Genomic DNA, 24,462 nt, shown 5'->3' on the forward strand with positions numbered 1-24,462 from the left:
TAGGAGCAAATATCAATGGACAGACAGAAGAAACTCAAGAAACTGCCTTGACTCTGGCTTGCTGTGGAGGTTTTCTGGAAGTGGCAGACTTTCTAATTAAGGCAGGAGCTGATATAGAACTAGGCTGTTCTACCCCTTTAATGGAAGCTGCTCAAGAGGGTCATTTGGAGTTAGTTAAATACTTATTAGCTGCAGGTAGGCATTTTTGCATTTGGGAAGATTTTTTTATATGATTTATTTAAGTAAAGATACTATAATACAAGCATTTTTTTTTCCTGATGCTATGATCCACTCTGTGTGGCTTAAAAAAATTTTTTTAAACAACAACAAAGTGATAAACTTTCATGTGTATTTTGAGTAAATAATTTGCTTTAGGCTAGAGCTTTAATTTCAAGCGAATTTCTATCTCTAATTTTTTTTTTTTTTTTTTTTTTTGCTTTTAGAGTAAAGATGCTAACAATTTTCTGTTTTGCTTTTTGAGGAGGCTAACAATTTTTTGTTTTGCTTTTAGAGTAAAGATGCTGACAATTTTTTTTGTTTTGCTTTTAGTGTAAAGATGTTAACAGTTCTAACTTTATTTCTATTTCTAGAAATGGGTAAAGTTTTTATAACCAATTTGAGGAGATGGCTTTTCTAGAAGAAATTTCTGTGTCCATCACTTAATGTTTCATGGTTCTTTTATAAAGTCTATGTATTGTTTGTTAACATTACTACAGGAGCTAATGTTCATGCAACCACAGCAACGGGGGATACAGCACTAACATATGCCTGTGAAAATGGTCATACTGATGTAGCAGATGTCTTACTTCAGGCAGGAGCAGATCTGGTAAGCTGTGTCACCTTTTAAATCCTAATATTTAAAAATTAAACAGGAAACTAATTTAAAATTCTGTGGAGATTATAGATAAAAGATATTTCTTTACCTGTAATTTTTTGTGGACTTTATGCCATTCATCTCATTTAGTCACTTTTTTCCCCTGCATTGTTTAGTATCCATTCTCATTTTCCTCACGTTTGTAGGCAATCCAATCTACTACACTTTACTTTCAAAAAAAAGGGATCATTCTGAATTAGATTTTATTTTATTTTTTTTTTTTTTTTTTTTTTTTTTTTTTTTTTTTAAAGATTTATTTATTTATTTAATTTCCCCCCCTCCCCTGGTTGTCTGTTCTTGGTGTCTATTTGCTGCGTCTTGTTTCTTTGTCCGCTTCTGTTGTCGTCAGCGGCACGGGAAGTGTGGGCGGCGCCATTCCTGGGCAGGCTGCTCTTTCTTTTCACGCTGGGCGGCTTTCCTCACGGGCGCACTCCTTGCGCGTGGGGCTCCCCCACGCGGGGGGGACACCCTTGCGTGGCACGGCACTCCTTGCGCGCATCAGCACTGCGCATGGCCAGCTCCACACGGGTCAAGGAGGCCCGGGGTTTGAACCGCGGACCTCCCATATGGTAGACGGACGCCCTAACCACTGGGCCAAAGTCCGTTTCCCATGAATTAGATTTTAATACAGTTCATTTTTCCTTTGCTGTTTTCTGCTTACCTTATTTGCTTAGTTAACTATTTTTATAAGTTTTTCTGATTTGGTATAAAATGGCAGATGTGGCTTAGAGGCATTTCTGTGCTACTTAAGAAATAATAGTTCTGCTAGCAATGTTCAGAGTATTATTAAATAATAAAGGAGTTAAAAAGAAGAGTAATAAATAATCTTTTTCCTCAAGGAGCTTATAATTTGGTAAGGAGGATGAAATATTCTGAGGTCATTATAAAGTGGATTATAAAGAAATGTCATAAGGAAAAGTGCAGAGAGTAATGAAGCTTAAAAGAGGTAAAGAGATCATCTGAGATGATGTATTTTGGGCTAAGTAAAGTTTAGACGGGTAAATAGGGCAATGTTGCTGTAAAAGGAGTATTCTAGTTTGAAGAAAAAGTAAAGCATAGCCTAACAGGTAGATTATTATAGTGATCTCTTTCAGTTCTGCATGTATTAATACAACTCTTTAAGCACTTATTACACAAGTTATATTCTAGTCAGTTGTGTGCATATGATTCCTTTGCTAAGCTTGGAGTGACTTCAACTTAGGAATTCTTATTTCCAGTGTTTACTACAATGCCTATGAAGTATACAGCAATGTAATTTTTAGGACTTGCTTAATTAATTGCAATTATTACACCCTTGTAGCTTAAGAGAAGTCAAAAGTTGTTCTCACGATGTAGCTCAAGTGGCTGAGCACCTGCTTCCCATGTACGAGGTCCTGGCTTCGATCTCCAGTACCTCTTAAAAACAGAAAACAAACATGAAAAACCCAACTCTTACTGGGGAAACTAATATTACTACCCGTAGCCCATATCTTACATTTGATGTATTTTCCCCCCAACTCACTCAGTTATTAACACCCCATATTACTATTATATCTTAGTTCACATTCAGGAGAAAATGTTCTCATATTTGTCAGCTATCAGCCATAAGTTACGTAAGTTGTAATTTTCCCATGTATCACCATATTCTTAGCATTTTGTAAAAGAAGAGCATTCTTATATTTGTACTATTAATCACAATCTCCTACTACCAGAATCACTGTTATACAGTCCCTAGATTATCCTCTAGTTTCCTTTCAATTGACATTTACATCCATAGATAACCCCTTTCAGCTACAATTACACTTATAAATCAGCCGTGTTTATAACGTAACTTTTTTTTTTTTTAAAGATTTATTTATTTATTTAACCCCCCCCCCCCCCCCCCCCCGTTTGTCTGTTCTTGGTGTCTATTTGCTGCGTCTTATTTCTTTGTCCGCTTCTGTTGTCGTCAGCGGCACGGGAAGTGTGGGCGGCGCCATTCCTGGGCAGGCTGCTCTTTCTTTTCACGCTGGGCGGCTTTCCTCACGGGCGCACTCCTTGCGCGTGGGGCTCCCCTACGCGGGGGGACACCCCTGCGTGGCACGGCACTCCTTGCGCGCATCAGCACTGCGCATGGCCAGCTCCACACTGGTCAAGGAGGCCCGGGGTTTGAACCGCGGACCTCCTATTTGGTAGACGGACGCCCTAACCACTGGGCCAAAGTCCATTTCCCTATAACTTAACTTTTAATTAACATAGAGCATGTTTCTAATTCAAGATTTTTTAAAATTTAAAAACACTTAAAAAATTTTCTTCAAAACATCATATTTAATAAGATTCAGAAGTTTTATCCATTTCTTTTTTCTAATTGGTTGTCATATAAAAAAAGAATATTTTACTTAAATATCAATTAAGTCTGTATTTTTTAAACAGGAACATGAATCTGAAGGTGGAAGAACTCCCTTAATGAAAGCTGCAAGAGCTGGCCATGTTTGTACTGTTCAGTTCTTAATTAGCAAAGGTAGGTTTTTATAAAGCAATCAAGGATTTGGAGATTGAGGAATGAGGGGCATTTTTTTGGCAATCATGTGATTGAGGGCTGCTGACAATTAGTGAGTGGTTAGTTGATAAACATCCTGCAATACACAGAAAAATTCCAAACTGCAAAGAATTGTCATACTGAGTAGCACCCCTCTTGAGCAACACTTGCATAAGAAAGATTTTCTCTTTGTAAACCTTTGAGGATTTAGATAACATAAAGTCTCTTCTGCTATGTAATATAGTTATTACATTGAGACATGGGTTTTTATGATGTTTCTAACACAGAGTAACAGGACAAGTTACTTTCCTATTTTCTATTTCCTTGAGCCTTAGTTTCCTTCTTTGTAGACACTTATAACACCAAAAAAGATTCAAAATTGACATGTGACAAATAAGGCAAAATGCATGGGAATTTTCTTCATGGTCACTATTATTCTAGTTTGAATACCAAAAACTTAATGATAAAATGAGCATATATGTTACTTCCTTTAAATTGTTTCTTAGGTGTTTACTATGTAAGTTCAACATTGTGGTTGCACTACATAGTCTCAAGAATTGAATTGATCTTTCTATTGAAGAACTTCAGATGTATGTCGAATTTCATTCTACTTTTTATAAAAATTGGTTTTATGATCTTTTTTTTTACAGAATTTTTAGCAACATTGTGGTTGCACTACATAGTCTCAAGAATTGAATTGATCTTTCTATTGAAGAACTTCAGATGTATAGCGAATTTCATTCTACTTTTTATAAAAATTGGTTTTATGATCTTTTTTTACAGAATTTTTAGCAAAATCTATGAAGAGTAAAACACATTTATTCTTTTACTGCTGCATACTGTAATATTTATGATTAAATTAGATAGTGGCTTTCTGGATATGCTCTAGAATAATTCAAGATGGGAAAGGAGAGTTGATGTGGTTATATGTGAATTAAGATTGGCCATGTATTCATAATGGGTAGTGAGTATGTGGGCCTTCATTATAATTATACCATTCTCTCTACTCTTTGATTTTGAAACATACCATAATTTAAGAAAAAACATTCTGTTAACGTTATGTCCACATTTTGTCCGTTTTAGGAGCTAATGTGAATAGAACCACAGCTAATAATGATCATACCGTACTGTCCCTGGCTTGTGCGGGAGGTCATCTGGCAGTGGTGGAACTACTTTTGGCTCATGGTGCAGATCCTACTCACCGCTTGAAAGTATGTAACTTAAATGTTTCAGATGGCATTATGAATTCTTCGCCTTTGAACATTACCAAATATCATCTACATGTTCCATTTAATTAATTTTCATCTGTTTGGTTAGAGGAAAGTGCTTTTGTTGCGTGTGTTTTTGTTTTGTTTTGTTTTGTTTTTTTTCACTAAACTTGTAATTTTAAAGTATCTGGTGCCTATTGGCTTTATTTTCTTATATGGTTCTATAAACTAACGTTTTTCCCTTTATTTTTTTTTATTTTTCATTTTTTTTTAGGATGGTTCAACTATGTTGATAGAAGCAGCAAAAGGTGGCCATACAAGTGTTGTTTGCTATCTTTTGGACTATCCTAATAACTTGCTTTCAGCCCCTCCACCAGATGTCACACAGTTAACCCCCCCATCCCACGATTTAAATAGGGTAAGATTCAAAACTAAAAATGCATTTTATGCTTTTTTTTCTTTATCCCCTTTCCACTCATAGTTTCAGTTTAAACTAGATTGATATATTTATTATAGTATGTAGTTATCTTTAGGGTTATATACTTGTTATGGTTAGTGGTTATCTGTTATAATCAGATTCAAAGTGGTATTATTTTGCTTTACTTTTTTATTATGACCAGAATAACTATTTGAATGCAATGTCTATTTTTAAAAATGTCATGGAAGATATGTGCCAACATATTTTATATGAATGTCATTTTTTCAGATGAATGCCATTATGTATTAAATATTTGGAATAAATCTCTGCAGTGTGTTCTTCATTTAAAGCATATTATTAAATGATGTTTAGGAAAAGAAGAAATATAACCAATTAGTGTCCTTTGTCTTAGGCTCCTCGTGTACCAGTTCAAGCACTGCCCATGGTTGTCCCACCGCAGGAGCCTGACAAGCCACCTGCTAATGTTGCCACTACTCTTCCCATCAGGAATAAAGGTCAGTTATAGTTCTAAAGATGGTTTTTTATGTTATTTAGGTTAAAATTATAGGGGTACAAAAACTTGACATTTTAAATTATTTTTCCATCCAAAAAAATATTTTAATAAGTTGGCATAATAAAAGAATTTTTTAAAATCCCAATGCAAAAAACAATATAAAAAAAACATGTTATTGGGGGAGAAGATAGTTAAAAGTGGTATGTTTATGCTAGAATTAGAAGTATTAGCAATAGAAATTCAGATACTCATCTTTGATGAAATTCTGATTATCTATGAGTTCCTCTAATAACCAGTAAGTTCTATTTGTATTAAAGTGTTAGGCTGAGTATAGTTGGGTGATATTTTTGTAAATTAGTTACGTAAATCTCTGTAGTGATGGAAGCCATAAGATTAATAAGTTGGATCAAATATTTATTTTAGAATAACTGGTTTAATATAGGGATGATCTGTTTAATATAGGGATATTCATACTGGGATAACTTCTCAACCAATAATTCATAGTTACTTCAGATATGACTTTCTCTAGAATTCTGAGGTCCATATTTCATTTGTGGATGTTTACGCCATGCGTGTTCATAAGTTATACCCCAAAACTATGAAGTTATTAGTTGAATCAGTTTTTCTTTTTTAAGTTTTACCTGAAGAACCAATGCTGTTTTATTTTTTGCTTTTTGGCTACTTAAAGTCTTTTGCCTACAAGAATACTAAGTATTTCCACCATTTGTTTTCAACCACTACTATCAATATAGAGCCTTGGCACCTTTTTCAGTTGGTATAGCAAACTGATTGCTATACTTGTAGCCAGATCAGTTTATTCATCTGGCTGTCAGAAGATACAGTGGATGGCATAGTTTAGCATCTTTTCTTCCAAAGAGACTGAATCCCAGTTCTATACTGGCTAGGTAGCTGTGTGAATGTGTGAATTTATATCTTGCTTTTATCGTTCTTGAAGATGGTAGGCCCCAACAAAGACTTATTTTAGGTGGATTTTAATTTCTTGGTACTTCTTAGTGGTTTGGGTACTCTGTGTATATGTATGTGTGTTTTAAAGGCACAAACTATTAAATATGGAAAAACGGTGACTTGTAGGTCTAAGTTGTCCCTACAGCTTAATACTTTAGCGTTATTTTTCTGTTCTTATGATTAGCTTTTACATCTTTATGACTAGATGAAGTATCTACACATAGCCCTAGATTTTGCTTTAATTGCACCACTTAGATATCACAAATATGCATCCCTCTATTGTATAATTTTAGCCATGTGGTATTTTTTAGATTCTGAAAAAATTAATTTCCAAAGATTACTCGATGCACATAAAATCCATACATTTTTATATTTATAATAAAGGAGGTGGATTTGCTTTTAACTCCTTACAGTGCATTTTCACCTTCTATACATGTGATAACTTGGTCCATAACTGTTGGCACTAAACCTCCCAACAGTAACTCTGTAATGAGGATGCCATTCATGTGCACTTCTGAGGGGGTTTCTTTTTCACACAGCTGCTTCTAAACAAAAGTCCAGCAGCCATTTGCCAGCAAACAGCCAGGATGTACAGGGTTACATCACCAATCAGTCTCCAGAGAGCATTGTAGAAGAAGCTCAGGGAAAGTTAACAGAACTGGAACAGAGGATCAAAGAAGCCATAGAAAAGAATGCACAGCTGCAGTCCTTGGAACTGGCTCATGCTGACCAACTTACCAAGGAGAAGATCGAGGAGCTGAATAAAACGAGGGAGGAACAAATTCAGAAGAAACAAAAGATTTTGGAGGAACTACAGAAAGTAGAACGAGAGTTACAACTGAAAACTCAGCAGCAGCTAAAAAAGCAGTATCTAGAGGTTAAAGCTCAAAGAATTCAACTTCAGCAACAACAGCAACAGTCTTGCCAACACCTGGGACTACTAACTCCTGTTGGAGTTGGCGAACAGCTTTCCGAGGGAGACTATGCACGATTACAGCAAGTGGATCCTATTTTGCTTAAAGATGAACCCCAGCAAACTGCTCAGATGGGTTTTGCACCAATCCAGCCTTTGGCGATGCCTCAAGCTTTGCCTCTGGCGGCAGGTCCCTTGCCTCCAGGGTCCATCGCAAATCTTACAGAACTGCAAGGAGTGATAGTTGGACAGCCAGTACTGGGCCAAGCACAGTTGGCAGGGCTGGGGCAAGGAATTCTGACAGAAACACAACAAGGGTTAATGGTAGCCAGCCCTGCTCAGACCCTCAATGACACGCTGGATGACATCATGGCAGGTGGGTTTATATTGTTATGAGCAGGTATCAAATATGATTTGCTTAAGGCGAGTAAGAGTGTACCAGAGTTTTTTGCAATTACCCAACTTGAGAACTACTTTTGGACTCTTAACCCGTGTGTATCTTTAGAAATATTAGTTCAGTCTCAGAAGTTCTCAGATGGATAACAGGTCAAATTAAAGGATTAGCTCATTAAATACAAGTGACTGAAGCTTTCTGGCTTAGCTTGGTAGGCACAGAATCTAGGTTTTTCAGTAGTGGGGTTGATGTTTGATTTTTGTTTTTGTTTTTTTCCTTTTAAGTTCAGAATACTAATATTGAATTTTGGCTTTTTTGCTTCTGTAGTCACACCAGTAAACAGGGAAATTGATAGAAGTTGAAATGCAAAAATAGTAGGACATATCAGGAAGCTTATTTGTGAACAAAAATACTTTATCCTAAAGGATCAGATTTCAAACTTGATGGATATTTTTAAAAAAACAAAACACCTTAACCACCTTTGCAACATTAATAAAGTACCAAACCAAATAGGATTTTGATCATACTGTATGTCAGTAATTTTATCCCCTGTGAATTTTAATGTTCAGTCTCTTTCAAACTATGTTGTCAGAAGGTGTGGTCTCCTGACAATATTATAAATGGTATGTTTAAAAATGTTTAGTCAGGGGAGCTGTTGTAGCTCAGTGGTTGAGCACCTTCTTGCCATGTATGAGGTCCCGGTTTTAATCCCTGGTACCTCCTAAAAAAAAAAGAAAAGAAAGAGTGTAGTTAGAGAAATTTTATTCCATTATAATTAGTTTCATTAGCAAGAAAAATATTTCAGAAGGTTGTTTTGATACTTCTTGTTTTTGGTACTTCTTTTTGTAAGTTCTGTAACCAGGTAGTTTGAGATTTTATACGGTATAATTCATAAGAATGCTATATGAGTAGTATAATTTGCTTCATTTAAAAAAGGAAAATTTGAAAAGGAAAAGGCAGAAGCAAGAGTAAATACTTGAATTTTGATCATTTAGAAATATTTTCATTTGTTCTTAAAATAGTTTCCCTACCAAAATTGTGATATAATACTAGGCAAAGTAATTGGTAAGCCATAAATTCATGCAGGAAAGTTCAATTATGTCCATTTTTAGATTACTTAAAGTAATTGATTTGTATCTGATTTCTTCCCTTTTGTTTTTCTTTGGTCTATACTTAAAGGATGATTGCTTTTTGCCGATTTTAAAACTGTTTTGGTAACATTATGTATTATGATATACATAATTTAACTTTCATTTCTAAAAGAATTAAAACTACATTATGTAGTATTTAGATATTTAGCTTACATTTAGAAATCAAGAAACCAGCTAATGAGACATCTTATATTTACAAATTGCTCTAAAGTTTCTCAGTCTCCTTTTAAAACCACCTAAACAGTAATATGTGGAATGAAAATCTCTGCGTATCTTAGAGGTTGCAATAACTGCTTTGGAAAAATGCTAGTAATCATTACTAGTAAGAACTGTAAGTGTTCTTATATTGATAAATACAAAATTTTTCTATAGATTTGAAAATTACTATTAATCACCATTAGCTGGTTATCATAATTGGGACTATATATTTTTTTCAAATTATTAATTAGATATCCTATGAAAATTGGAGCATAATAACCATTAATCCCAAATTTAATCCTACCAACATGACCTTTAATCTAGATTATAATGCTCATAAACTAGATTTATTATGTCAATTAACCTATCAAAGAATGTGTTACCACTTTAATGAGCAATGGACATTCTGTACCAACGAATGTTTTTAAAATGTTTGGTATGCTAATAGAGTTTACCTGATGTGCTTGGGTAAAGTTATCAACAATGACTTGCCAGTTGAGTTTTCATACTGTTCAAAATTATCTGAGGATTTCTGTAAAGTAGCTTTTCTGTTGATTCATACACCAACCAAAAACAACTAAATTCTACTTATGTGTTCCAGATACTGCCATATTAAAATTTTTTTAAACAGCACATACTTTTCAGGAAACATGACAAATACTTTCCAGACTATTAAAATAATTCTTTATTCTCATATATATATGGGGAATGGAAAGATGGCCAGCAGGAAGAACAGGAGATAAAATCCAACTCACTGCCTATATGCAACCCATCCCTGTCATCACAGATGGGCATGTGAACACACACACACTCACTCATACTTCCCCAGCTTTATTCTTTAAACTTCCTTCTATGGTAGCACTGTTTCTCTCAGTAGAATAGTGACCATTTTCCCTCCCTTCTTTGGGTTTCTGAATATATTGCAACCTGATTAGGCTCATATTTTTCCCTCCTTCCAGCATTGCCTGTGCTCTTTTATTTTCCTTGGTTGCAATTTATTAGCCTGCCTTTTTAAGGTTCAGTCTCTTTTCTCTCTTTAGTACTTGGCTGGCCAAAATCTTCTCTTTCCTATTCTTCATACATGCCAAAGCAGAATCAGTTCCCTATTTAACCAGTCTTAATACCATGACTTTGCTGTGGTCTCAGAGTCACAATTTCCTATGCTGTTTTTGAAAGTTTGTTGAGCATCTGGTTCTCCCTCCCTAAAATCTAATCTCCAAATGAAGCCCATTATGTAAAGATCTGTGCCATACTTCCCTTAGATACCTAGACATTCATAGTTGCTACTTTTAACTTTAGAGAATGGAAGGATAGAAGATAGTTTTTCAGTTTTAGAAAATCAGTTTCATAGGTACCCAAAGGAAATGGGAGAATTGATTTTTCCTGTCTCAGATGAGTGATAAGAACAATCAATTTGACAAAGTAAGAAAATTCTCTAATTTTACTAGGTTCTTAAAAGAAATTATTTCAGTTGAAATATGAATAATTAGTCATTTAACAGTAGAGATTATATTTTTTTTTTACTTGTTTAGTATCATTAAATAAAAGTCAGTGCTTGGGCAGACTGTTGTTCATCCTGTTAGACTACCTTTTGTATTTAGCATTTCCACTTGTGAAAATCAGTCTAATAAAAGGAAGATTATGGAGTCTGTTTTAAGAACCATAGATTTGATGATTTTAAAATTTATACCTAGAATATGTATGTTTAAATTATTTGATCCTTTTAACATACAAAACTGTCAGTGTGAAATAATATGAAGGTCATTAGATGATCAACTTAATATATTAGTACATGCCCTTTTCTCTTAGTCTGGATCCCTAAGGATTCAAACTGTTTTGTTTTGTTTTGTTTTCTCCTTCATTTTTCCTTTGGCTTTTAAGTGACTTAAAAGTGTATAACTACAGTGTGTGTTGCTATAATGTATAGTATATATTTGTGCCTGAACTAAGAGTTTCATGTAAAATACATTTCTTAATTGATAAACCTGTTTATAATTGTGATAATAAGATCAATTTCACTTTGTTCTTGACAGGATGTTAATCTCTTTTGCCCATTTTTATATCCAGTTGTGAATCATGATTGTTTTCTGTCTGAAGTAGTTGATAACTACATTGGTAACATATACCCATACTATTGTTTACCATTCAAAGATTAATGCCCATACTTTAATATTATAACATTTTTAATAGGGGGGGGTGAGGACTGGAATAACATTCACATTTCAAACCAGAAGTGAGTTGATGAGGGAATAAAGTACCCTCCACTGAATCTACAGTATATTCTGCACTACCACTTTTAGAGTTCTCCTACGTTAAGTACTGACAGAATATTAGCCCCTTCTTAAGTTGCATATTTTGATGAACACTCTCATAGGAAAATCATACCTAAAAGAACTAGAATAATCCATATTTGAAGGTTGGTTATATGCCTACATTTATTTCTATCCTTATCTTTTAATTTTGTCTTCATAAGTCAGTTTGATTGCTATATTTGAATTGATTGTTGAGCATTCTCCCCCGCCCGCCCCCCCAGCCCCAAATATTTTTTCATGGGAGAAAATGCATTTCTTTGTGAGGATCAAATGTTTATCTTGGAATATGCTGTTATACTGAGGGCTACTCTGCAGAATATTATTCCCCTAGCCACAATTAATAAAACAGTGAGAAGTGTTTTAAATAATTGGACAGCAAATTCCCCTTCCCAATAATGATATTATTTTCATTAGTTCTAGAATATAATTGTGAAATAGGCAAATTTTTAAAAATCACATTTTTCCCCTTCTGAACTTCAAGATTTTACCTTTTATTCCTTTTCTAATTAAGAAGGTATAATGGACAACTTTCCATTTATGTTTAATTTTAATAAAAATATTTTGTTTTCAAGGTTATTAAGATTTTGTGCCTACACATCACAAGAGGAGCAATTTGTTTTCCAGGTGGATTATTCTTTGGAAATGGTTATTCTTAATTTATATTATAGTTTTGGACAGTTGTCCAAAGTCAGAAATAACTAGGAATATGAGTTATTAGTGCTGTAGCAATCTCCCTGTAGAGATTTTGTTTTAAAAAGTCTTTAAATGTTTTCTAATAATTATTTCTTACTGTTACTTAATAATGTTTCATCCTTATTAAGTGCAGTTATTTTGTTCAACAGCAGTCAGTGGAAGAGCATCTGCAATGTCAAACACTCCTACCCACAGTATCGCTGCTTCCATTTCCCAACCTCAGACTCCAACTCCAAGTCCTATCATCTCTCCCTCAGCCATGCTTCCTATCTACCCTGCCATTGATATTGATGCACAGGTAAGCCCCAAATTCAGGAGAGATGATTTTTAACTGAAATCATACCATCATAAAAATAATGTGAATAGTCAGTTATTTAAATCTGCTTTGTCTCCAGGCAAAGACTTGAGCCATAGTTATAAATAAATTAAAATACACTTTTTTTTTGCTAGACAGGGACCAGGAATTAAACCCGGGACGTTCTATGTAGGAAGCCGGTGCTCGACCACTGAGCCACATTAGCTCCCTTGAGTTGGTTCTTGTTTTTTGCTTGTTACTTGTTTTTTCCTTTGTATTTTTTAGGAGACACCAATAACTTAACCCAGGACCTCCCATGTGGGAAGCAGGCACTCAACTGCTTAAGCCACATATGCTCCCTAAAATACACATTTTAAAAAATAAAGTACTGATAAAGATATGTTGTGGTGATCTGGTTTCCAAGGTCATCAATAATCATTTTTTAAAAAACTTTATTCTAGCTAGGAAGAATAAAACAAAATAACTCATTTAAGATTAGTATATATTTTCTAATCCTAAATTAAAAGATTTATTTCAAAATACATAATAGTTACTTTTAAAGGAAAAATATTCTAACATTATAGGTATTTTTATGTATCGTAAATACTTATTTGCATTTTGTATTATCTTTGAAAATTCTGGTCTTTGTGCTCAAAATAATGTAGTATGAGTTTATGTGTCTGTAAAAAATAAACTTTTAAGGGGGTGAGGGGCACTTTTTCTCTCTTCAGATTGTCTGAAGAAATAATATGGGAATAAAATTCACTCTTTAAAGTTAAACTTTAGAAAAGTTGAGAGGTATTAACCAAACAATTTTTTTAAAAAATAATTTGCCTTGAAATCTCAAGGCATAGCAAGAATGGAGAAAGATACTTAATGTTTTGGCCTGCTCAGACAAGATGAGTGCGAAACAGGATAAAGATGTATAGCCTTTTTCAGAAATGAGAAATGTTAACTGTTTATTTTTCAGTTTGATTAATACTGTGGGGAGAGGGTTTTACATTTAGTTTTGTAAATAATCTGTTCTTTCGTTGTTAATTTTATTTGCAAATGCTCCGTATATACTGCCCCCCACCCCAGTCTACTTTCTGTCTCTGAATTTGCTATTTCTACATAACTCTTACAGATGACATCATACATTATTTTCCCTTATGTGCCTTGCTTATTTCACTAAGCAAAATGTTTTCAAAGTTCTTCCATATTGCCACGTTTCAGACTTCATTCTTTCTTATTGCTGAATAATATTCCGTTGTATGTGCGTACCACATTTTGATTATTCATTCATTTGTTGACACTTGGGTTGCTTCCATCATTTGGCTATTGTGAATAATGCTGCTGTAAACCCTGATGTTCAAGTATCTGTTTCAGATTGTTATCCCTTTATTTGAGTAGCTACTTAAAAGGGGAATTGCTACATCATATGGTAATTCTATACTTTTAGAGGAATCAACATATTACTTTCCAAAGTTGGGTGGCTACACCATTTTACATTCCAGTCCTTTCTTTATAAATCTGAATATCAGGCAAAATGTGTTTGTGAGTGTATCATATTGATGATTAAGGTCATGTACTCGTTTTTGTTTTTTTTTAAAACAAATCAATTTTATTGATACGTATTTATAAAGCATAAATCCTCCCAAAGTATGCAATCAGTGGTATTTGGTATAATCACATAGTTGTGCATTCATCATTTCAGTCATTTCATTATTCCAATAATAATAATAGTAAAAAACAAATCACAAGGAGACAAAAAGTTTATCACATCTCAATCTCTCTATGCTTCCCCTGCTGTACATAGCTGCTATTCTGTTCCTGTCTCTCTAGTTTATTTATATTTTGTAAAAGCAGTCTTAAATATGCAGTATTACCCATATTCATATTACACATGTGGCTTCACTTGCCATATAGTCCCATGGTACATTTTTTAGCTTTCCTTCTAGTAACATAAATGACCTTAGATATTCCCTTTAAACCACTGTCATACCCATATAATAGCTCTGCTAGTTACAAACACTGTGACGTACTTTCACCATTTCTATTCATTTACAAAGATTTGTAAACAACATTTTTACAGTTCTGCACAGCTTAAACATCAGCTTTCCATCCTCTACCCTCATTCCATTTTCTGGTGACCTTATTCTAATGATTAACTTCATTGAGTTTACACAGTATTTTTTGAATTGTCCATTATTTCTCCTTTTGTGTCTGGCTTACTTCACACAACATAATGTTCTCCAGGTTCATTCATGTGGTCATATGCTTCATGACTTCATTTTTTCTTACAGCTGTATAATATTCCATTGTGTTTATGCATAATTTATCCATTCGTTTTGTTAATGGATACCTGGGTTGTTTCCATCTCTTGGCAATCGTGAATAACACTGGTATGAACATCAATGTGCAGATATCTGTTTGTGTTACTGTTCTCAGTTCTTCTGAGTATATACCTAGTAATAGTATTTGAATCATATGGCAAATCTGTATTCGACTTCCTTAGTAACTGCCAAATAGTCCTCCACAGTGGCTGTACCATGCTGCCTTCCCACCAAGCTCTTTTAGCTTCGTTTCGGATTTTTCAGGGTTTTCTAGATATAGGATCATATCATCAGCAAATAGTGAAAGTTTTACTTCTTTCTTTCCTATTTGGATGCCTTTTATTTCTTTATCTAGCCTAATTGCTCTAGCTAGAACTTCTAGTACAATATTGGATAACAGTGGTGACAGTGGGCATCCTTGTCTGGTTCCCCATCTCAACAGGAAATCTTTCAGTCTTTCACCGTTTGAGTACAATGCTAACTGTGAGATTTTCATTTTTGCATTTTACCATATTTAGAAAACTTCCTTCTATTCTTATCTTTTGGGGTGTTTTTATTAAGAAAGGATGCTGCATTTTATCAACCTCTTTCCTACATCAATGAAGAGTGTTTTGTCAAACACCTTTCCTGCATCAATGGAAAGGATCATGTGATTTTGTCTTCTTCAATTTATTAATGTGGTTTATTATACTAATTGATTTTCTTGTGTTGAACTACCCTTTCCTACCTGGGATAAAACCCACTTGATCAGGGTGTATAATTCTTTTAATATGCTTTTGGATTCAGTTTGCAAGTACTTTGTTGAGAATTTTTGCATCTTTATTCATTAGAGATATTGTCTATAATTTTCTTTTTTTCATACTGTCTTCATCTGTTTTTGGTATAAGGGTGGTATTGGCTTCATAGAATGAGTTTAGTAACTTTCTTGTTCAGTTTTGTGGAAGAGCTTGAGCAAGACTGGTATTAGATTGTCTTTGAATGGCAGGATTCATCTGTGAAGCCATCTGGTCCTGGGTTTTTCATCATTGGGTGGTTTTTGATGACTGTTTGAATCTCCTCATTTGTGATTTATTTGTTGAGGTTCTACCTCCATCTATTTGTGAATTTCCCTTTTTTCCATCTGTTTGAAATCCAGTTCATTCCATTATGATCAGAGAAAGTATTTTCTGTAATTTCAGTCTTTTTAAATTTATTGAGACCTGTCTTGTGACCTAACATGGTCTATCCTGGAGAATGATTTATGAGCACTGGAAAAGAATGTATATCCTGCTTGTTTGGGGTATAATTCTGTATAAATGTCTGTTAGGTCTAGTTCATTTATCATTGTATTCAAGCTCTCTGCTTCTTTATATATCCTCTATACAAATATTCTTTCCAATACTGAGAGTGGTGTATTGAAGTCTCCAACTATTATTGTAAAGATAGTGATTTCTCCCTTCAGTTTTGCTAGTGTATACCTCATGTATCTTGTGGCACCTGGGTTAGGTCCATAAATATTCATTATAGTTATTTCCTCCTGATGAATTGCCCCTTTTCTTAATATATAATGACCTTCTTTATCCCTTAAAACAGTTTTGCATTTAAAATCTATTTTGACTGATGAGAGAGAGTACTACTACTCCCATCTCTCTTTTGGTTACTATTTGCATGGAATATCTTTTCCAAATGTTTACTTTCTACCTTGTTCTGTCCTTTCTGAGGTGATTCTCTTGTAGATAGCATGTAGATGGCTCATATTTTTTAATTCATTCTATCAGTCTATGTCTTTTGATTGGGGAGTTCAATCCATTAACATTTCATGTCATTACTGTAAAGGCATCACTTACTTCATTTTGTCCTTTGGCTTTCTGTTATCATTTCTTTCTATTGCCTGTCATTTTACACTTCAATTTACACTTCCTAGTAATCTTTCTACACTCTTATCCAGATCTCTTACCCTTGTTTTTTCCTTTCAGGCTGCAGCACTCCCTTTGGTATCTCTTGTAATTCTGGTCTTATGGTAACATACTTTCTTAGTTTTTGTTTTTCTGTGAAGACTTTAAACTCACTGTCATTTCTGAAGGACAGTTTTGCCAGATATAGAATTTTTGGCTGGCAGGTTTTCTGTATCATCACCTTAAATACATCATATCACTTTCTTCTTGCCTCCATGTTTTCTGATGAGAGGTCAGCACTTAATCTTATTGAGGTTCCCTAGTATATGATGCATTGCTTTCCTTTTGCTGCTTTCAGAATCCTCTCTTTCTCTGTTATTTGTCTTTCTGAATAGTAGGTATCTTGGACTAGGTCTATTCAGATTCTCTTTGGTCTGTGTTGTCCTTCTTGGATGTTGATATTTATGTCATTCATAAGGATTTGGAAGTTTTTGGTCATTATTTCCTCAAATATTCTTTCTTCCCCTTTTCCATTATCTCCCCCTTCCAAGATGCTGATAATGCATATGTTTGTGTGTTTCCCATTTTTATTCAATTCCCTGAAAACGTGTTCTGTTTTTTCCATTCTTTTCTCTTTCTCTTCTGTTTTTCCCAGTTCAGATGTTCTTTCCTCAAAATCACTAATTCTCTCTTTGAGTAATTGAAATCTACTGCTTTGTGCCTCTATTTTTTAACCAATTAATTTTATTGATACATATTAATAAAGCATAGATCTACCCAAAGTGTGTGACTAGTGGTATTTGATAGAATTTCATAGTTGTACATTTATCACTTCAGTCATTTTTAGAGCATTTTCATTATTCCCATAATAGTAATAATGGAAAATAAGGGAGTGGGTGTGGCTCTCTGGTTGAGCGTCTGCTTCCCACATACAAGTCCCAGGTTCAATCTCTAGTTCCTCCTTAAAAAAAAAAAAAAAAAGAAAAGCAGAAAACTAACCAAAAAAACCCTCATGGAATACTAATATGGGTAATTTGGCATATATCAGACTTTTTGTAGAATTTAAATACAAATAAACTGGAAAAATGAAACAGCATAGTAGCTATGTTTGGCAGGGGAAGCATAGAGGGATTGAGAGGTGATGAGTCTAATGTATTTTTAATCTCATCCTTCTTGTCTTTCTTTCCCATAAACTCTGTTACTTTTCTTTACAGATTTTCAAATTGTTCTTTATGCTCACCCAGTGTTTTTTGTTTGGTTGTTTTTATTTTTATTTTTTTTAGGTACTGTGGGCTGGGGATTGAACCTGGGACCTTGTATGTGGGAAGCCGGTGCTCAGCCACTGAGCCACATTGGCTTCCCTGGGTTGGTTTTTTCATTTGTTTTGCGTGTGTGTGTGTGTGTATGTGTGTGCGTGTGTGTGTGTTTCAGGAGGTGCTGGGAACTGAACCCGGGACTTCCCGTGTGAAGATGAGCGCTTGATTGCTTAAGCCACATTTGTTCCCCTAATATGTTCTTAATATCCTTTATCTCGTTAGTCATAGTTTCCTTTAATTCTTTGAATTGATTTTGGAGATTTGTGTGAATATCATTGATTAGTTGCCTTAAATCCTATATCTTGTCACAATACTTGGTTTGTTCCTTTGACTGGGCCTTCGCTTCCCATTTCCTAGTATGTCTTGTAGTTTTTTGCTGATGTTTGAATATGTTGGTGAATTTACCCTGGTCAGTTTCTCTCTCTTGCCTATTGTTTTATTTCAGAGCTCTTTCACTTTTTGTTCAACTTATTCTAAGTTGCCCAGTTTAAATTATCAAAATCAGGCCAGGGACTCACTAATGGGGTATAGATTTTCTCCCAGGAGAGTGGATTAAAGAGAGACCTAAAAGTTTTTCTTGCAATTTCCTGGCTGGCCAGAAGATGGCACTCATTGGTGAACATATGCACAGAAGTGTTTCTTTCATCCCCTGTCTTCCAGTGAATCTGGCCAGAGCCAAGATTCAGAGTGGGCACTGCTGGCTGAATTCACTGAATAGACACCCTCTGACTCACTCTCCCTCTTCATTGTAACAGTTGCCAGGGAGGAAGAAATCTGTTTCCCTCTCATTCAGCTGCAGGGAGCCAGAGGTTTTATCCAGGCTTAATGTCTTGAGGGTGGGAGATGGGAATCCTTCCTGCCACTGTGGGAGTTTAGTAACTCACATTTGTAGTTTTGGATTCTTTGTCTCCCTGTCCCTTGCCCTCCTGGGAGTTGTGTAGCCCTGTCCTGGTTTGTTGATCCCCAAAGCAGGTCCCTCAAATAGATTTTGGCCCTTTCTCCATTGTTTTTGTGAGAGAGTTGAGTCCTGCCTGCATGCCTGATGCAATTTTCCTGGAACTTTGGGGCATGTACTCTTAACCTATTGAAAATGAACTCTTTTTTATTAAAATGTTTCTTGGTAGTACTCTCAAAAATGAATTTTGTTTCTGTTTCTTCCCTACTTTCTCAATGTTGTTATTTTTATATGTTCGCTTTTTTTTCTTTTTAAGCACTTAGTATCTTATCAGAACAAATGTATGAGGTAGTTACTCTTTTATTTGGAGGTACCAGGGATTGAACGAGGCACTCAACCACTGAGTTTCATCTGCTCGGCGAGTTCGTTGCTCTTATTATCCATTTTTCTGATAAGGTAACATGACATAGCCAAGAAGTGGTAGAGCTGGACTCAAACTGGTTTATCTGACTTCAAAGGGTCTTAATACCATGCTATACAGCCTCTTTTTAAAATATCAGGTATTCATATGGTGAACCATAGTGATTTATGTTTAATATTGGTAGCATTATAGAAGTGAATTGAACTTGGTTTTGAATTTGCATTACTTTTCCCCAGTCTTTTTTGCTTTCTTCTGTGAAGCCAAGAATTGATCCACAAGCAAAAATAAATGCAAAATAGAAAGATTTAGTTTTTTAAATGTGTCCAAGCAAAACAGCCACAGAAAAAGTTCCTCCAAATGGGATCATGATTTTATTTGAAGTATTGTTTAATATAATGATGGTGAAATCATTTTATCTTTATACTACTGAACCAGCCATCTATATATTATGGATTAATTTCTTTGGAGTTACATTTTTTAAAAATAAATTACATTTTAAATGTAATAAGAATGCTTGTTTAAAAAGATCTGACTGTGGCTCCTTAAAAATCTGCTCCCTCTTTATTTGATGTCTTCAGGGTTTTTCATTTGTTGAGTTAGCGTAATTTGGATTCCATTCCATTCCATGGGGGAGTTTCCCTAATGCTTACCTAGACATTGAAAATGCCTGCTTTGGAAGAATTATATAATAGATATTTAGAAATAATTTTTCACCAATTTTTCTCCTATAATTTGTGTTCATTTTTAAAAATTCACTGCTTTTTTATGATATAAAGTAGGCACTTTATAAGTGGTAAAAATGAAGATCCTTTTGTTCTCAGAAATCTATCTGATGATTTTTTTCTAGATATTAAAATAAGAATTTCACAAGATCTTGCATAATGGATATTGTGTTTAATATTTATGGTAGGTCTTGTTTGACTTATTAACAAACCTTTATGTGTACATGCTTAACACTTTACCGGTATTAATTTCTTAAATTTTATCTTTGTACCAGTCCATGAAATAGGAACTGTTATAACTATTATTCCCTTTTTACAGATGTGGAAACAGAGGCACAAAAATACTAATTACCTTGCCCACAATTAATAAATGGTGTTGGTGCCAGCTTTTGAATAACTTAGGCGCTCTGGCTCAAGAATCTATTGTCTTAACCACTGCACTGTGCCACATGGTTTTTCAGTCTCTATTCTAGGTATGAACGTTGAATTTGAATTGTATCAACCCAGCAAATTAATTATAGAAAATGGGCCTTTGCATCTTTCATCTTGTCTTCTTGGCACTACTACATATTTATCTCAAACTCTTAATTTAAAGAAGAACAATACCTAAAAAGGGTCACACCTTAAAATCCTTTAGTTGATCATTTTAGTCAGGAACAAGGATTAGCAGAAATCAAGTTTTAATTTCTGGACCTTGAGGGATGCTGAAGACAAGTTTGCCTTCTTTGTAAAGTTGTTTAAATCTGTTCTAAAACTATAAATCACTTTTTTTTTAAAAGGATGTACAGGGATAGAACCGACGACCTCGTGCATGTGAGGCAGGTGCTCAACCATGGAGCTACAAGTGCCCCTATAAATCACTTTTTGAGTGCAAGCATGTGCACCAGGTTCTTTACCTTTCCTTAATGGTTTTATTGAATCAGAGTTTCTAGATACTTTCAAGACTTTTAAGATTTATGCCATTTACTGTCCTCTTAAGCTAATAAAACTAATTTTAGGAAATCACAATCTGTGATCATTTGAAGGAACTATTGGAATTGTTTTACTATGCCTTTGATGTCATAGCTTTGACGTTTATTTTTATTTTACTTGCACTATATAGCCAAATTTATTCCTTGGTACCCTATATATCAAATTTAGGAACCATGTAGAGATTTTTAGAATCACTAGTTTTATGTAAAATAGTAAATATGGCTTGAAAGTTGGAGTTTTCTCTTTTCCTACTGATTTTGTAATACTGAGAATAGTTTCATTATAATGAATTATGAAGAAAAATTAAAGACGCCAGGAAAAATGAGTTAATGATATGTAATATGCTGCCATTAAAGTATTCTACTTTAAAATATATGCATTCTACTTGTTCACATGAATAGGTTTTGTTTCCCAACTCCCCTTGCCCCCAGCTGGCTCCCTCATCTGTCTGTACTGTTCTCTCTGCTTGTTGTATCTGCTTATTGTGTCTACTCCTCTGCTTGTCTTCTTTAAGAGGCACTGAGAACCAAATCCTGGACCTCCTGTGTGGGAGGCAGGTGCCCAAACCACATGAGTCATGTACATTCCCTGCTTGTTGTTTTAGCTCATTGCACCATCTCATTGTGTCTGTGTGTCTTCTTTAGGAGGCATGGGGAACTGAACCTGGGACCTCCCATGTGATAGGCAGGCACCCAACTACTTGAGCCACATCCACTCCCTGAGCAGGTTTAAAATAGGTCATTTTATTTATTATCATTTATTGAATATCCTAAAATGCTATTCTATTTTTTTAATTAGTAATATATTTTATTTAACTCAATAAATGAGTAATTGATAGCCCTATATATATGTGTGTTCATGCATGTTTTTTCAACTCAGTAAAAAGTGCTTTTTCCTTTGATATTATACTACTATAGGATTCCTTCTTGTTTTTTTCATTTTGAACTACTCTTGTAACATTGAATGGTTACGGTAATGACTTACAGGCTATTTTTTACATTGAATATAATTTTGTCATTTTTATAAGCCATGCTTTTCATAATATCTGTGATGGTATGAAATGGTAAATTTTATGGAAATTAGTCTGGATGAGCTCTTAAAAAAGCTCTGGACATCTGTTTTCTTTTCAGTTCTGGGACTTTCCTATAGATATACTACAATGTATGTGGTTTCTTAAACAACTAGTATAATGTAACTGACCTTGTACAATTATAATTTGAGTCAAAGTATCCTTCTTTTAAGTGGTCCTTTACTTTCCGGAAAATCATCATTTTGTTTGTTATTTCTTTTTAAAACAGTGATATAAAACATCTGTATTTTTTGTACCTTATTAGTCCTTGTTAATTTAAACCAGGGGTTCTTAATCAGGGGGTCTGTGAGCTTGAATAGAAAATTCAAAAAAACATTATTCTTGTGGGGACGTGTTGGTGGTGGGTGTGATATATTTATTAAATAATACACACTATAGTGTGTAACTGCCTGCAAAAATTTTGGTAAGGATGGCAGAGATGGTTTTATGATGCCATGGGAAAACTCAAAATTCTAAATGTTTGCCAAAAATTATAATTTGAATAGATGTTGAACCATTTAGGTTACCAGGTATTGAAAGTTTGGGAAAGTTGCAAAACCTAATTTTGAATAATCCTAAAATTTAATATAAAGACATGCTGATGTCAGCTGTCATAAAACTATCTACTGCTACATTCTGAGAAGGGGTCTGTGATTTTCACCTGACTGGCACAAGGTTCCGTGGAACAAAAAAGGTTAAGAATCCCTGATTTTAACCCAGACTTCTACTTAGTTTCTTGATTTATTGTGAAGCAGGAGCATATATCTATTACCATCTTGAGATTGTTTGATAGGTATTTGTGGGGAGGCCTTACTTCAGAATCTTTAAATTCTTTGATTATTGTCTTAGAAGGATTAGTGCTTTAGTGTCTCTTTAATGCAGAAATACAATGGAATGAAGTACTCTTTAAATTTAATAAGGGATTTGACCAGCTCTCCTTTCTCATCTAAATGTTTTTTCCTTAAACTCTCATAATATATTTCTTATACTTCTCTTATAGTTCAAACCTAAATTTGACCTGAAATCATAGTGATCAGTGCCTGTATTTATTCATCTTTGCCTACCCTGGAATACTTAGAGGAGTCTTTGACTATAAAGGTGTCTAATTAATGGAGGTTGAATTAATGTTATATAATGAGTTGTTTTTATAATTGAGTCACCAAAATTTCCCATGCTTTAAAAAATTTTGTAAATATCTCTTCATTCTCCATTTAAGATTGAAATGTCTTTCCTAAATTGTTCTTTAACCCCTGGAAACAGTTTAGAATCCTCATAAACTTCATTATAAACTTAATTCTTCTGCTGATTGTTTACTCACTTACGTAGAGAGCACATAGGATAGATGAACTTAGCATTATATAAGCCCCAGTCTTCTGTGCCTTAGGGGTGCTCCATGATGAGGTGAGCAGGGTTTTGTTGTCAAGAAGAGCCCCTTGCTTTCTTAAGCTCATCCCTGTTATTAGCTTTTGTTGTTGCCATCAAAAATTTTCTCTGATCCTGTCTCCTTTTCTCTGAAATCAGATCTAATAATTCCATCCTAATAAACCTGAAATGAAGATCAAATACTATAATGCAATCACAGCAGTGACTCATTTAAGTATTCCTGTCCTTCTCCATTGTTGTAGTTGGTGCATCTGTCCCCTGTGGCTACCCCTGATCTCTGCAGTCAGTAGCTCTGCTCTCTGCCAGCCTCTTCTGCAGAGCAGCTTTTGCGGGCTCCCTTCTTCATCACTGACTAGTAGGCTTTTTCTTATTTCTTGACTATTGATTCTGCCTTTTGTCTCATTGCAGAATACAAACACAAATAAGACATGTTCATTACCTTCCAGGAATTTACAGTCCTCTAAGAGTGAAAGCCATAAAACTAATATTACTGCAAAGCACACTGGTAATAAGTGCTATAATAAAGGCGCGTATATGAAATGGAGAAAAAAAAAGATGGCTTTAAAAATATAAAAACAAATAGGTAGAAGAAGGAATTTTAAGAATATATTTTATTCACCTTATATATCCTTATATCCATACATTGTTATCCATATATAACATGTAATCAATACAAAATTTACTGGGCTATTTTGCTTTTTTTTTAAAAAAAATATTTTTCCATATTAAAAGTTTTTAAGATCACATGTATATGTTGAACATACTCTTAAGGTGATCACATCATCCTGTTGAATCTGGGATTTAACCTGGTTTAGCACTAAAGGCTCCGTATCCCAGAGTCACCGTCAGTTGGTCATCCTACTTAGAATATATCTGTTTGGACTTAGTTGGAAATACTAAATTGATATTATTGATAAAAAGTACATTCACTAGTCTAGGTTGGTCTAGACAAACTTAAAAGGTTTCCAGTAGAGGAGTGGATGTAGCTCAGGTGCTTGAGTGTCTCCTTCACATGTGTGTTGTTCCGGGTGCACTCCCTCGTACCTCCTGGAAACTTAACAA

General features: G+C 34.4%; 1 protein-coding gene across 16 annotated transcripts in view; it reads left to right on the top strand.

Moving 5' to 3' along the window:
- ANKRD17 (ankyrin repeat domain 17) overlaps positions 1-24,462 on the top strand; it is a 178,870-nt gene that overhangs the window by 94,592 nt on the left and 59,816 nt on the right. For 4 of the 16 annotated variants that reach the window (XM_004479686.5, XM_071216055.1, XM_058297149.1 and 1 more), the window contains 8 exons: positions 4-195; positions 717-826; positions 3,266-3,353; positions 4,455-4,582; positions 4,854-4,997; positions 5,410-5,512; positions 7,017-7,766; positions 12,288-12,436. In XM_004479686.5, the coding sequence (XP_004479743.2) occupies positions 4-195; positions 717-826; positions 3,266-3,353; positions 4,455-4,582; positions 4,854-4,997; positions 5,410-5,512; positions 7,017-7,766; positions 12,288-12,436 (1,664 nt within the window). The remainder of the gene's footprint in view (positions 1-3; positions 196-716; positions 827-3,265; positions 3,354-4,454; positions 4,583-4,853; positions 4,998-5,409; positions 5,513-7,016; positions 7,767-12,287; positions 12,437-24,462) is intronic. The other 12 variants (XM_058297160.2, XM_071216072.1, XM_071216065.1 and 9 more) reach the window with 5 other exon arrangements.

This window comes from Dasypus novemcinctus, chromosome 1 (genome assembly GCF_030445035.2).
Source record: "Dasypus novemcinctus isolate mDasNov1 chromosome 1, mDasNov1.1.hap2, whole genome shotgun sequence".
In the NCBI taxonomy this organism is placed as follows: Eukaryota; Metazoa; Chordata; class Mammalia; order Cingulata; family Dasypodidae; genus Dasypus; species Dasypus novemcinctus.